Source organism: Natator depressus, chromosome 14 (genome assembly GCF_965152275.1).
Source record: "Natator depressus isolate rNatDep1 chromosome 14, rNatDep2.hap1, whole genome shotgun sequence".
Taxonomy (NCBI): domain Eukaryota; kingdom Metazoa; phylum Chordata; order Testudines; family Cheloniidae; genus Natator; species Natator depressus.
This window is the reverse complement of record NC_134247.1, coordinates 47,927,639-47,942,449: the sequence shown is the minus strand read 5'-3', so window position 1 is coordinate 47,942,449 and position 14,811 is coordinate 47,927,639. Positions and strand designations below refer to the sequence as shown.

The 14,811-nt window shown below is 60.7% G+C and overlaps 1 protein-coding gene across 1 annotated transcript in view; it reads left to right on the top strand.

The window, feature by feature from the left end:
• Window positions 1-14,811, top strand: part of COL11A2 (collagen type XI alpha 2 chain) — a 57,485-nt gene that overhangs the window by 17,779 nt on the left and 24,895 nt on the right. The window contains exons 17-33 of the mRNA XM_074970594.1: window positions 2,396-2,449; window positions 2,540-2,584; window positions 2,899-2,952; window positions 3,165-3,209; window positions 3,339-3,392; window positions 5,302-5,346; window positions 5,660-5,713; window positions 6,121-6,165; window positions 7,172-7,225; window positions 7,313-7,420; window positions 7,701-7,754; window positions 7,844-7,897; window positions 9,501-9,545; window positions 10,324-10,377; window positions 10,853-10,897; window positions 11,483-11,536; window positions 11,849-11,902. Of these exons, the coding sequence (XP_074826695.1) occupies window positions 2,396-2,449; window positions 2,540-2,584; window positions 2,899-2,952; window positions 3,165-3,209; window positions 3,339-3,392; window positions 5,302-5,346; window positions 5,660-5,713; window positions 6,121-6,165; window positions 7,172-7,225; window positions 7,313-7,420; window positions 7,701-7,754; window positions 7,844-7,897; window positions 9,501-9,545; window positions 10,324-10,377; window positions 10,853-10,897; window positions 11,483-11,536; window positions 11,849-11,902 (918 nt within the window). The remainder of the gene's footprint in view (window positions 1-2,395; window positions 2,450-2,539; window positions 2,585-2,898; window positions 2,953-3,164; window positions 3,210-3,338; window positions 3,393-5,301; window positions 5,347-5,659; window positions 5,714-6,120; window positions 6,166-7,171; window positions 7,226-7,312; window positions 7,421-7,700; window positions 7,755-7,843; window positions 7,898-9,500; window positions 9,546-10,323; window positions 10,378-10,852; window positions 10,898-11,482; window positions 11,537-11,848; window positions 11,903-14,811) is intronic.

Genomic DNA, 14,811 nt, shown 5'->3' with positions numbered 1-14,811 from the left:
TCTCCCCACCCACCCCCTGCCAGGGATTTACTCCCCCTACACTCCATGGAATTGGGCCCCACAATCCTCCCTGTTCTGGCCCTGTCTGAATCCACGGCTCTGAGGGCAGGCAACTGCCCCAGCAGAGCCTTGATTCTCAGCCCCTTGGCTCTCAGCTCTGTGTTGTTAACCCAGGGGTGGGCAAACTTTGTGGCCTGAGGGCCATATCTGGATATGGAAATTGTATGGCAGGCCATGAATGCTCATGAAAATGGGACTTGGGGTGCAGGAGGGGGTGAGGGCTCTGGCTGGGGGTGCAGGCTCTGGGGTGAGGCCAGGGATGAGGGGTTTGGGGTGCAGGAGGGGGCTCCAGACTGGGACCAAGGGGTTCGGAGGGCGGGAGGGGGATCAGGGCTGGGGCAGGGGGTTGGGGCACAGAAGGAGGTCAGGGGTGCAGGCTCTGGGTGGCACTTACCGCAAACAGCTCCCGGAAGCAGTGGCATGTCCCCGCTCCGGGTCCTTCGCGGAGGCGTGGCACCGGCCATGTGGTTCTGCGTGCTGCTCTGTCCGCAGGCGCCACCCCTGCAGCGTCCATTGGCTGCGGTTCCCGGCCAATGGGAGCTGCGGGGGCGGTGCTTGGGGCGGGGGCAGCCTGCAGCACCCCCTGGCTGCCCCTACGTGCAGGAGCCGGAGGGGGGACATGCCGCTGCTTCCGGGAGCCACGCAGAGCCATGGCACGCGCAGAGAGGGGCAAGCCCCCGACCCCACTCCCCGACGGGAGCTCGAGGGCCGGATTAAAAGGTCTGACAGGCTGGACACGGCCTGCGGGCCATAGTTTGCCCACCCCTGTGTTAACCCCTCTCCATAAAATCACCATTAACCATTCAACCTACTGATGGCAAAATCAAAGCTCAACGTTAACTGCTTCACCCCCCCACACTTCAGCAGAAACAAGCCTGTTAATGGTTTACCCCCAAACCTCCATCTGCTCCCACTTATGTCCAAACTGCCCCCTCTCCTGTGCCCTCGGCACTCCTGATATTGCCGGGACTGGACTCCTTGGTGCCTCAGGAGCTGGCAGTGCGGAGGGGAGGAGTTTGAAATTGGCAGGATATAGCCAAGGGTTGGCACGGCATGGAAGGGATCCAGTTGGGGCCCTAGACTCAATTTGAAAATCCCAGCCTGGGTCCCTGAAGACACCGTGAGGGGTGAGCTGAAAACTGGGGGTGCTAAGGCCCTGCTGTTGGGGAGCCACGGGGTGGGACTGCACCCAGCTTTCGACAGGGGAGCGCCGACTAGTGCAGGGAACACTCTGACAGATCAGTTTGGAAAATGGGACCCAGGCAGGGATCGGGGCTGGCACTAGGATTGGGCTAGGTGTTGGTATTGGGGCTGGCATTGGCGTGAGGGTTGAGACTGGTGTTGGAGTTGGTACTAGGGTTGGGGCTAGGGTTGGCATTAGGCTTAGTGTGGGAGTTGACAGTGGGGTGGGCTTGGCGTTAGGGTTGTGGTCGGTGATAGGGTTGGGGTGGACGTTGGAGTTGGGGTTGGGATTGGAGTCGGCGTTGGTGTCAGGGCAGGGTTGGGGTTTGGTTGGGTTTGTTTTCTCTTTCCTCCTGTCCCTTCCCCGCTCTTGCGGCTCTGTTACGTTTACAGATTTGACGCTGTTTGGAAAAGCTACAGCCTGGGGTGGGGGGAGGATGAGAACCCACCAAAATCCTCTCTCCTGGGGTATTTGGTAGTAAAACCCAGACAAATGCAAGTGTCTGGACTCTCTGAAACACTGGGTTTATCGAGAGCCTGAGCGGCGTGAACATTCCCACATGGTGCCTGTATCCCCGTCGCCCGGAACGCTCTTCCCCGCGAGCAGTTCCCTTTTGGGCAAGCCTCCGGAAGCTGTTTGGGGGTTAGCACTTGCTACCCGCGGGGTGGATGGATGAGCTGTCTGGGGCCGGGCGTCGGGGACAGAGCAACACCAGCTGGGGAACTGGCCTGTGGGGTCCCTCTGTGCCTGCCCCTGGCAGACTCCACAAGGGCCCAGCGTCTCCTAATACGGGCGCCCGCGGCGTCTCGTTGCAGTGAAACTGAGGGGTCTTAGTGCCATGTCCCAGGATGCTCTGGGGTTTCACTCCAGCACGCGGCCCAGGCCACAGGGTCTGGGATTGGAGCAGGAGCAGTGTCTGCACCACGGAGCAGCGTCCTCATGGGGTCCTCAGCTCCAGGGCTTATGTGTTGCTTGCTCAGTGTGGTGCCGGGAGCGTGGGCTGGTTCAGGGTGTGCATGTCTGGGTGCACGTGTGCTGCTGTTTGCTGGCCGGGGGGGGCAATTGCTGGCTCCCCCCGCAGCCCTGTTGGGGGACCCAGGCCCAGCTTAGTCCCTACAGCCTCACTAACTCGGGTCTCTCCCCTCCCTGCAGGGACCCAGAGGTTTGCTTGGACCCAAAGGCCCACCAGGGATCCCCGGGCCTCTGGTAAGTGCCACACATGGCATCCCAATTCCCCCAGCCCCCCGTGACCCCCACCACGTTAACCTCCATCTGTCTGTCTGTCTCCTCCCGCAGGGCGTGCGTGGCATAGATGGTCCCATCGGGCCCAAAGGGAACCTGGTGAGTCGGCACGGCTGTCTGTCTGTCTGTCTGCGCTGCCCGGTCCTGCTATGGACTGGGTTGGCCCACCCAGGGGCGCCAGTGCTGTGAGCTTCCCCTACAGCAGTGCCCCAAGTCAGGGACTCCAGTGCTGCAAGCTTCTCCTACAGCAGTGCCCTAAATGGGGTCTCTGGTGCTGCAAGCTTCCCTTATAGCAGTGCCCCCATCCAGTGATCCCAGTGTTGTGAACTTCCCCTACAGCAGTGCCCTCTCTCCCTTCTGTATAACATGCAGGTCGTTCTGGTTCTAACTGCAGTTGTGTCTGACTGTTACAGGGGCCGCAAGGCGAGCCAGGCCCCCCAGGTCAGCAGGGAACTCCAGGCACCCAGGTAAGGAATACCCTTGCCCTGAAACAGCCCAGCTCTGGGGACTCGGGGTCCAGTGGGGCTGGGAGTCAGGACTCCTGGGTTGCGTCCCTGCTCTGGGTGGGGAGTGGGGTCCAGTGGATTAGAGCAGGGGGAGCTGGGAGCGACTCCTGGAGTCTCTCCCTGGCTCTGGGTGGGGAGTGGGGGCTGGATCTGACCATGTGTCTCTCTTTCAGGGATTGCCTGGCCCACAAGGTGCTATGGGGCCCCCCGGAGAGAAGGTGAGTGCCCCAAACCTCCCCTGCTCCCCTGGTGTTGTGTAGCCCCCACCCCCTGCACCAGCCTGGCTCACACAATGAGGGTCTCTGCTCTGCCAGCTCTGAGCTCTGCTTTTCTCTCTCTCTCTGCAGGGTCCCAGAGGCAAACCTGGCCTCCCCGGCATGCCGGGGTCCGACGGGCCTCCCGTGAGTAACCTGCTCACCCCAGCTCCTCCTCTCCTTCCTTCAACCCTCTCCTCCTAGCACCCTGGCCCCCAGACTCCCCCAGCCCCAGAATGGCAATACAGCGGCCATATTTAACAGGAAGTGAGCCCATACTGTTGGCATCCTGCACAGCATGGCTCCCTCCTGCCCCTGGGGCGAGAGCCCGGCAGCCGTGTTTAACAGGAAGTGGGCCAGTGCCATTTCCTCTTGACGCCTGGCCTGACCTTGGCATGGGTGCAAGGGTGGGGCAGCCATGCTTAACAGGAAGTGAGCTCATACATTTCCTGTAGAGGCCCCCTCATCACAGAGATGCTCTTGAGCAGTGCCCCCTCCCCGCTTTGGGGCAATGACTGGTGGCCATGTTTAACAGGAAGTGAGCTAGTACCACTTCCTGTTGGCCCCCTCACTCACACCCCTGCTCATGGGGTGAGGACTTGGCAGCCATGTTTAACAGGAAGTGAGCCCGTACCACTTCCTGTTGGCCCCCCTCTCGCACCCCTGCTCATGGGTGAGGACTTGGTGGCCATGTTTAACAGGAAGTAAGCCTGTACCACTTCCTGTTGGCCCCCCCCACTCACACCCCTGCTCACGGGGTGAGGACTTGGCAGCCATGTGTAACAGGAAGTGAGCCCATACCACTTCCTGTTGGCCCCCCTCTCGCACCCCTGCTCATGGGGTGAGGACTTGGTGGCCATGTTTAACTGGAAGTGAGCCTGTACCACTTCCTGTTGGCCCCCCACTCGCACCCCTGCTCATGGGGTGAGGTCCTGGTGGCCATGTTTAACAGGAAGTGAGCCCGTACCACTTCCTGTTGGCCCCCCTCTCGCACCCCTGCTCATGGGTGAGGACTTGGTGGCCATGTTTAACAGGAAGTAAGCCTGTACCACTTCCTGTTGGCCCCCCCCACTCACACCCCTGCTCACGGGGTGAGGACTTGGCAGCCATGTGTAACAGGAAGTGAGCCCATACCACTTCCTGTTGGCCCCCCTCTCGGACCCCTGCTCATGGGGTGAGGACTTGGTGGCCATGTTTAACAGGAAGTGAGCCTGTACCACTTCCTGTTGGCCCCCCACTCGCACCCCTGCTCATGGGGTGAGGTCCTGGTGGCCATGTTTAACAGGAAGTGAGCCCGTACCACTTCCTGTTGGCCCCCCTCTCGCACCCCTGCTCATGGGTGAGGACTTGGTGGCCATGTTTAACAGGAAGTAAGCCTGTACCACTTCCTGTTGGCCCCCCCCACTCACACCCCTGCTCACGGGGTGAGGACTTGGCAGCAATGTGTAACAGGAAGTGAGCCCATACCACTTCCTGTTGGCCCCCAACTCGCACCCCTGCTCATGGGGTGAGGACTTGGTGGCCATGTTTAACAGGAAGTGAGCCTGTACCACTTCCTGTTGGCCCCCCACTCGCACCCCTGCTCATGGGGTGAGGACTTGGCAGCCATGTTTAACAGGAAGTGAGCTAGTACCACTCACTGTTGGCCCCCCACTTGCACCCCTGCTCATTGGGTGAGGTCCTGGCGGCCATGTTTAACAGGAAGTGAGCTAGCATTACTTCCTGTTGGCCCCCAACTCGCACCCCTGCTCATGGGGTGAGGACCTGGTGGCCATGTTTAACAGGAAGTGAGCCCGTACCACTGACCATTCACCCCGAGCAGGCCAGGTGTCCCCCAACGCTTGGTTAAAGAAGTTCAGGTCAGAGCTGGGCAGACGAGGGCTATTCCTGCCCCACAGGCAGGGGGAACTGCCCTTTCCGCAGGAGCGGGGGGTGGGATGTTGGGGTAGCTCCTAGGCAGGGGGACAGAGCAACGCCCAGGGGTTAAGTGCTGTGATGCTGGTGTTAATGATTCATCCCTCTCTGTCTTTTCCCTTTCCCATTCCCTCCCTCTCAGGGGCATCCGGGGAAGGAAGGTCCGCCGGGAACCAAAGGTAACCAGGTAAGGGGATAACGTCCGCTCCTGCCCCTTCCTGTCGTCCCCCCCGACCCCAATATCCCCATCTCCCTCAGACACTGGGGTCGAGCCCCCCCCCCGCCCCCAGTCCTAGCCCTTTCAGATTTCGGAGGCCAAGTCACAACCCCCCAGGTGCTACGGGTGAGGTGCTAAGACCCTGTCCCCCAAGGTGCAGGGGTCAGAGCCCCCGGGTTAGTGGGGTGACATTTCTCCCATCCCTGATTCTAACCCCCCCTAGTAGGGAGCAGGGACCCCAGCGACTCTCCCCTGTGATTGGTCTGATTTCTCTCCATTGCAGGGTCCGTCTGGTCCCCAAGGTCCAATTGGCTACCCAGGCCCACGTGGTGTGAAGGTAAGTGGCTGATTGGTCCCAGGACTTGGTGTGACTCTGTGGGACTGGGATATTACCCACAATTCTTAGTAAGGATGGGTGCAGCCAGGAGGTCCCTGCCCCTCAAGGGAAGAAGAGGATTCTGGCTAGAGTGGAAAACAAGACAAGAGGATTGTAGCCAGTGGAAGCCAGGACTCCTGGGTTCTATCCCAGCTCTGGGAGGGGATTGGGGTCTAGTGGGTTAGACCGGGGGGCTGGGAGCCAGGACTCCTGGGTTCTGTCCCACCTCGGGGAGGGGAGTGGGGTCCAGTGGGTTAGAGCAGGGGTCAGTGAGAGCTGGGAGCCAGGACTCCTGGGTTCTCTGCCTAGATCTGTGGCTGGTCTCTGCAATGCAGCTCACCCTGTTGAACTCTCCCCGTCTCTCCCAGGGCGTGGATGGAATTCGGGGCCTGAAGGGTCACAAGGGTGAGAAGGTGAGTTCTGCTTCCCTGACCCTCAACCGCAGATCAGACATGATTCTGGCAGCACCGCACAACACCCCCTAGTGCCTGGCTGGGGAAACGGCGCACAGCACCCCCTAGTGCCTGGCTGGGGAACTGGTGCATGGCACCCCCTGGTGCCAGGTTGGGGGAATTGCACACAGAACTCCCTAATGCCAGGTGGGGGAATGGCGCACGGCGCCCCCTAGTGCCCGGCTGGGGGAATGGCGCACGGCGCCCCCTAGTGCCCAGCTGGGGAACTGGTGCACAGCGCACCCTAGTGCTAAGCTGGGGGAACGGTGCACAGTGCCTCCTAGTGCCAGGTGGGGTAATAGTGCATAGCGGCCCCTCGTGCCAGGCTGGGGGAATAGTGCACATCTCTCCCTAGCTGCGGACCCCTGACCAGGGGTCAGGAAGGGATTTCCCCCTCCCCAGTGTATTCTGTGTTTTTTTTTTAACTCTCCTCCCTCTGCAGGGTCAGGGCCAGCCCCAGCTGGAGATGGGACCTGGGCAGGGAGGGCCGGGCGCTGAGGGGGCACCCAGCATTATCTCCCCCATGGGCGTGTCTGGCTGGTCCTTGCGTTCATGGGCAGGGTACAGCTGATCGCTGTGGGTGGGGTTAGGCAGGAATTCACCCCCCCCCCCGTATGGTCAGACTGGCAGTGACCTGGGGGGTTCACCTTCCCCTGCAGCCGGGGGTGGGTCACTGGCCAGGATTATCTGGGGGGGGGGGTGTCTCTCACTTAACCCTTTCCCTGCCATTGCAGAGTCTCAGGCCCTGGTGCCCCTCGGCCCCCCCTGTTCTCTGTAACAGTCCAGTCTCCCGGGGGCTGTGGCACTTTGGTCTCATCTCGTGTGCTGGGTTCGTGTGCGGGGGCAGGGTGGGGCTGGTGGCCTGTGACATACTGGAGATCGGACCGGCTGAGCTGCTGGTTCCTTCTGGCCTTACCTCTCTGGCTGTACGACTGTCACCGGTCTGTCTGTCTGTCTGTCTGTGCAGGGTGAGGATGGATTCCCTGGGTTCAAGGGTGACTTCGGGATGAAAGGAGACAGGGTAAGTTTATGCCTGGAGCCCCTCGCTACCCGCCTGCTCCTGGCGATGCCAGTCTCACCCACCCCTCTATTCTCTCTGCACCCACAGGGCGAGGTGGGTGTCCCAGGATCCAGAGGAGAGGATGGACCGGAAGGTCCCAAAGGCCGGACCGGACCCTCGGGCGACCCGGGTCCCCTTGGACTGGTGGGAGAGAAGGTGAGGAGCCTGGACAGCATGGGGCAGGACTGGGCAGTGCCGAGCATGAGGGAGTGGGCCCCTGCCCATGTGTCCTGTTCCCTGCCCCCTGAGCCAGCCAGTCCCTGCCCTGGGGCCAGATGGGAGACGGCGCCCCCAAGTGGGGAAAGGCCATGTGTCCCATTCCCTGCCCCCCTGAACAGCCAGCCCCCCACCCTGGGGCTGGATCAGAGCCAGTGCCCCCAAGTGGGGAAAGGCCCCATGTCCCATCCCCCTAATCCCATCTCTCTCTCTCTTGCAGGGGAAGCTGGGCGTACCAGGTCTTCCCGGATACCCAGGACGGCAAGGCCCGAAGGTGAGTGCTGTGGATGATGGGTCTACCCCCTCTTCCCCCAACTCTGCCCCCCAGCACTCCCCCTAACCCCATCTCTTCTCTCTCCACAGGGATCTCAGGGCTTCCCTGGATTCCCTGGCAGCAATGGTGAGAAGGGTGCTCGGGTGAGTAACCCTCCATCATGGCTCCCCACAACCCAGCATGGCTCCCCACCACTGCCCCCCAGTGGAGCTGGGTCCTTGTTTCCCACTGCAGGAGGCATCCCCATGGGGGAAACTGTTGGGAGGACCTGGGGGGGGGGGGCTACAGGTTCTACTGGGTGGGGCTGACACCCACCAGGGATGGATCGGAACTGGGACTTACTAGTGGGGCTGGGTGAATCATAGAATATCAGGGTTGGAAGGGACCTCAGGAGGTCATTTAGTCCAACCCCCTGCTCAAAGCAGGACCAATCCCCAGTTTCTGCCCTGATCCCTAAATGGCCCCCTCAAGGATTGAACTCACAACCCTGGGTTTAGCAGGCCAGTGCTCAAACCACTGAGCTAAGAGTGAGAGGCTGTTGGGGGGTGGGGGAGGGTCTTCCAGGGACGGGCTGGATGAGGGGGTGGTTCTAGGTGGGGGTGTCTGCAAATCCCTGGGTGGGGTGGGGTCCCCATGGGGGTTGGAGTTGGGGGTCCCTGTAGAGCTGCAAATAGGGTGTTCTATGGGTGGGGTCTCTGTAGATCCCTGGATTGGGGGATCCCTATGCAGGTTCTGTGGGGTTGAGGGCCCTGCAGAGCCATGGATGGGGGGGTCTTTATGAGGGCTAAGAGGGGGGTTGGTTCTGGGTGGCGGGTTCCAGGGGTGGGTGTTAGGGGTCCCTGCCAGGCCCAGGATGGCTGAGGGGTTCCTGTGTGAGCTGGGTGGGGTATGGGGGGTCCCTGTGTGTTTTCCGTGGGTGGGTATATGTCACGGAGTCCCTGGGCAATGCTCTGGAACTGCTCCCTACGAAGCCAGGCAGGACTCTGGGGAAGTCTCCTTCCTGTGAGCAGCCTGTCTGCAGGACACACAGCTCACCCAGCTTCCACCTTCCTAGGTCTGACCTCGGAGCATTCAGCCTCCTCTGCCCCTCCGTGCGCTTCCCACAGCCAGTCCACCCAGGCTGGGTCTTGGGGAAGCCAGAGGGTCCTGCCCCCCAACTCCGCAGTCAGACGGGACTCTCAGCCAGCCAGTAAAACAGAGGTTTATTAGACGACAGGAACATGGTCTAACACAGAGCTTGTAGGTGCAGAGAACAGGACCCCTCAGCCGGGTCCATTTTGGGGGGCAATGAGCCAGACAACCACGTCTCCCCTTCACTCCATGTCCCCAGCCAGCCCCCAACTGAAACTCCCCCCAGCCCCTCCTCCTCTGGGCTTTGTCCCTGTCCCGGGCCAGGAGGTCACCGGATCCCTTTGTTCTCCAACCCTTTAGCTCTCACCTTGCAGGGGGGAAGGGCCCAGGCCATCAGTTGCCAGGAAACAGGGTGTCGGCCATTCCCTGTGTCCAGACCCCTGCACACACCTGCCCTCTAGGGCTCTGCAGTGATCATACACCCTTATCCCACCCCCTAGATACTTAAGAACTGCCTAGGGGAAACTGAGGCACCCCCACACTATTCAGAGGAAACATTAAGAACAGTCCCGCTTCGTCACAGTATATTATGGATCCCTGAAGGGCCCTGGCTGGCTGAGTTCTCCCATGGGTGCCCATGCCCTGTCTGTGTTTCACTGACTCTCTCTGTTGCAGGGTCTATCCGGGAAGCCGGGGCCCCGGGGCGAGCGCGGCCCCTCGGTGAGTGTGTGGGGGAGGCAGGGGAGTTAGTGCAGCCAAGTCTCTGGGCTCCCCCCAACCATCCTCACTCCCCGTGATCCATCTCTTCACATCTGTCCATCCTTCCATCTGTGTTCTCCTTCCATCCAGCCCTCCGTCCTCCCATCCCTGCCCCAGTCCTCAGTCCCAATCCCCTTCGATCTGTCCCTTCTCATCTGTCTGTCCATCCTTCCCTCTGCTTTCTCCATCCGAAACCTCCATCCCCTTCTCCCATCCACGTTTCTTCTGTCCATCCGTGCATCCGTGCCCAGTGCAGGCCTCCCCATCCCAGCCCCTGCCCCACACATGGATCCCCACCTCACCCAGTCCCCAGTGAGGTCATGCCCATGACCCCTGGAGCCAGCCACTCCCCCTGCCATGGGGCTCACCCCCCAGCTTGACTCATACATCATGTGTCCCCTCTGGGCTCCATCCTGCCGTGGCACAGGGCTTCGGGGCTGGGCTCCTCTCTGGTGGGGAGGCAAATATCCCCCTCCACCTACCTTCCTTAATCCTCCCATCTGGGGTTGGGGGGATCCGGCATTCCCCTACTAGGGCTGGGGGTCATGTGCCCATCATGTGTCCTACGTGGCTGGTGGGTCCCTCCCGTCTGCTGCCTCCACCCCTGAGATCCTCCTGAACGCCCCCAGGGCACTGTGTGGCTTGCTCGGGTTCTGCACCCTGGGAAGTGGGGGTTGGAGGATGGAAGGGGGCAGAGCCAGGGCTCAGACACTCACCCGCCTCTGTCTCATTCCTCCAGGGTCCCAGGGGCCAGCGGGGGCCACGAGGAGCCACTGGAAAGCTGGGGGCAAAGGTGGGTGCTGGGGGAGGGGCTGGGGCACAGGGTCTGTCCGTTGGTCTGAGTGTCGGGGTGGGGTGGGGTTGGGGTCAGTGTGTCACAGGGTTGGGTCTGGGCAGGGCTCAGATGTCAGCAAGTGTGAGCAGGCTCTGGGCGTGCAAACGTGCAAGACTGAATGTGTTCCTTTGTGTGTGTGTTTGTGTGTCCCTGTCTGTGTGTGTGTGTGTGTCTCCTGTCTGCATGTGTGTGTCCCATCTGCGTCTCTCTGTGTGTCCCTGTGTGTGGTGTGTGTGTATGTGTGTGTCCCCGTATGTATGCGTGTCCCTGTGTGTCTGTCTCTGTGCATCTGTGTACATCTGAGTGTGTGTGAGTGTGAAAATGGGTGTGTGTACATGCACAGGGATAAATGTACACATTTGTGCACGTGTGTCAGTGTGTGTTGGAAGGGGACATGCTTCCGGTTGCCCCTCACATTTGTCTCCCCCTGCAGGGCACCTCTGGCGGTGACGGCCCCCATGGCCCTCCAGGGGAAAGGGTGAGTGTGAGCTTGGCATGGGGGGGACCTGGGTGTGCAAAGAGCTCTGGGCACCACCCTTGGCTGCACCAGCTGGGCCTGGAACACCACTGCTGGGCCTCGTGCAGCCTGCCCTGCCTTGTGCCCATTCCTGGTCACCTCTCCAGGGCCCTGTGCGACAGGTGTGCCAGGCATGGGTCACATTAGTGCAACACTCGCAGTAGGCCTCTGCTCACCACCGCCAGGCCTCATTCAGCCTGCCCTGTCCGAACGTCGCTAGCACTGTTCAGCCTCTCCGTGAGCCGGCTCCAGATTTGTTGGTGTGAGGGGCAGGTCACAGCAGTGCAATGCTCGCACGGCCCCAGTCACGGCTGCTGGGCCCGGCACAGTGCACAGCAGCCTCAGCAGGTCCCTGGTGCAAGGGACGAGTCACTGCTGTGCGACACGGCTGGCTTTGTGCAGTCGGCCTCCCGGTACAATACTGGTCTGGCCCCCGCTCGCGATGGATGACCCTGGCCGTGCTGGCCTCCAGCTGGTGTCCCTGGGGCCAGGCATTGTTCTCCCTGCCCCCCCCAGCCTCCCTAACCTCCGCTCTGCTCTCCACAGGGACTCCCGGGCCCCCAGGGGCCAAACGGCTTCCCCGGACCCAAAGGACCACCGGTGAGTAACATACCCTACCTACTGGCTCCCCTGCCCCTCTGCCTGCCCCCAGCCCCTTGCCGGCTCCTCAGCCCCCTCCCCCTGCATCCAAGCTACCCCACACCTGCTCTCCAGCCTCCCTGCTGGCTTCTCAGCCCCCTCTCACCTGCTTTCCAGCCTTCCTGCCTGCATCCCAGCTCTCTCCCACTGCCATTCCCACCTGCCTGCTCCCTGGCCCCCCAGCTGGCTCCCCTGCCCTCCTGACTGCTCCCCAGTTCCCTCCCCCTGCAATCTCCCCCTGTCCCACTGACCTCTCCTTTTTCCTCCCCACAGGGCCCCCCTGGCAAGGATGGGCTTCCCGGGCATCCCGGTCAGCGAGGAGAAGTCGTATGTGTCTCTGTTACTGCACTGTTGGGCTTTGGATACTTTTCTCTTACCCCTGTGTTACTCTGTGGTTCCTCCCGTGTTACACTCTGGTTCCTCCTGGGTTACACCTAAGTAACTCCAGGCTACCTCTGGAAACTCCCTCATTACTCCTCACATAGTACCTTGTTACTTTCTGATTATTCCCCCTGTTACTCCTTTCTTACTCCCATATTACTCTCTGATTACTCTCATGTTACTCTCATATTACACCTCACATACTCTGGCGTTACTCTCTGGTTACTCCCACGTTACCCCAAATTACTCCATTACTCTCTGGATACTCCTGTGTTACCCCTCACATGCTTCTATGTTACGCTTTGGATACTCCTGTTACTCCTCTTTCACTCCCGCTTTGCATTCTGGTTGCTCACTGTCACGGAGTGTGGGGGAGTCCAGGCCCTGCACCCCTCTTCCTGGGATTCACTGAGACTCTCAGCCAGCCAGTAAAACAGAAGGTTTATTGGACAACAGGAACACAGTCCAAAACAGAGCTTGTGGGTACACCCAGGACCCCTCAGTCAAGTCCTTCTGGGGGAGCAGGGAGCTCAGACCCCAGCCCTGGGGTTCCCTGTGTTCCTCCACCCAGCCCCAAACTGACACTAAACCCACCGAGCAGGTTCCCTGCTGCAGCCTCCGTCCACATTCCTGGGCAGAGGTGTTACCTCCCCCTCCCCCTCCTGGCTCAGGTGACAGGCTCTCAGGTCTCCCGTCCCCAGGGCACATTCCCAGGTCAACACTCCCCCCTCCCTGCTGCGTCACATCGTCACATCTCTCCCCCCTTCGAGACTGAACTGAGCGGGGTCACTGTGACCAGTGACCTGGGGAAGTTCGGGGCCCCCTCTCCGGGACAGCGCATCCGCTATCAGGTTGGCACTTCCCTTCACGTGGACCACGTCCATGTCGTAATCCTGCAGGAGCAGGCTCCACCTCAGGAGCTTGGCGTTGGCTCCTTTCATCTGGTGCAGCCAGGTCAGGGGAGAGTGGTCGGTGTAGACGGTGAAGTGTCGCCCGAAGAGATAGGGCTCTAGTTTCTTGAGGGCCCACACCATGGCCAGGCACTCCTTCTCGATGGCCGCGTAGTGTTGCTCCCGGGGTAGCAACTTCTTGCTCAGGTACACGATGGGGTGTCTCTCCCCCTTTTCATCCTCCTGCATTAACACCGCCCCCAGTCCCGTGTCGGAGGCGTCGGTGAACACCACAAAGGGCTTGTCAAAGTCTGGGTTTGCTAGAACTGGGCCACTGACCAGAGCCTCCTTCAGCGCCCGGAAAGCCTCCTGGCACTGCTCGGTCCAGACCACCTTGTCTGGCTTCCCCTTCTTGCATAGCTCAGTGATGGGGGTGGCTATGGCGCTAAAGTGGGGCACAAATCTTCGGTAGTATCCTGCCATCCCAATAAAGGCTTGGACCTGCTTTTTGGTGTGGGGAGCGGGCCAGTCTCTGATCACCTCCACCTTGGCCGGTTCCGGCTTTAGGCGGCCGCTCCCCACCCGATGGCCCAGGTAAGATACTTCAGCCATCCCCACCTTGCACTTCTCCGCTTTGACAGTCAGCCCAGCCCCCTGGAGTCGGTCCAGCACTTGTCTAACCTGGGACACGTGGTCCTCCCAGGTCTGGCTAAAGACACAGATGTCGTCAATATACGCCACGGCAAAACTCTCCATCCCCCTCAGGAGCTGGTCCACCAGGCGCTGGAAGGTGGCCGGCGCTCCCTTGAGGCCGAAAGGCAGGGTCAGAAACTCATAGAGCCCCAGAGGGGTGATAAAGGCCGATTTCAGCCGGGCATCTGCATCCAGCGGCACTTGCCAGTAGCCCTTTGTAAGGTCCATGGTGGTAAGGTACCGAGCTCCTCCCAGCTTGTCTAGGAGCTCGTCCGGCCTGGGCATGGGGTAGGCATCCGATACAGTGATGGCATTGAGCTTCCGATAGTCCACACAGAACCGGACTGACCCATCCTTTTTGGGGACCAGCACCACCGGCGAGGCCCAAGGGCTGGCCGATGGCTGGATCACCCCCAAAGCCAGCATGTCCCGGACCTCTCTTTCCAGGTCCTGAGCAGTTTTCCCTGTGACTCGGAAGGGGGAGCATCTTATCGGCGGGTGCGACCCTGTCTGCACCCGGTGGACAGTCAGATTAGTGCGTCCAGGCTGGTTGGAAAACAGCTGTCGGTACGGATGCAGCACCCCCCTGACCTCAGCTTGCTGGGCAGGGGTGAGCTGATCCGAGAGGGGGATTGTTTCCAGGGGGGAACCAGCTCTGGTCCCAGGGAATAGATCTACTAAAGGGTCATCTCCCTGCTCCTCCCACTGACCACACACAGCTAACACCACATTCCCCCTGGCATAATATGGCTTCATCATATTCACATGGTACACCCGGCGGTGGTGGGCCCGGTTCGACAGCTCCACCACATAGTTTACCTCATTGAGCTGCTTGACGACCTTGAACGGGCCCTCCCAGGCGGCCTGTAGTTTGTTCTTTCTCACGGGGATGAGAACCATCACCTGATCCCCGGTGGCGTAGGCACGGGCCCGCGCCGTGCGGTCATACCAGACCTTCTGCTTCCTCTGGGCTCTGGCCAGATTCTCCCTGGCCAGGCCCATGAGTTCAGCCAGTCTCTCTCGGAAGGTCAGGACATACTCCACCACTGACTCTCCATCGGGAGTGGCCTTCCCCTCCCACTCGTCTCTCATCAGGTCCAGGGGGCCCCTCACCCTCCTTCCATATAACAGTTCGAAAGGCGAAAATCCGGTAGACTCCTGGGGCACCTCCCTGTACGCGAACAGCAGGTGAGGTAAGTACTTGTCCCAATCCTGCGGGTGCTGGTTCATAAAGGTTTTCAGCATCATCTTTAGCGTCCCGTTAAACCTCTC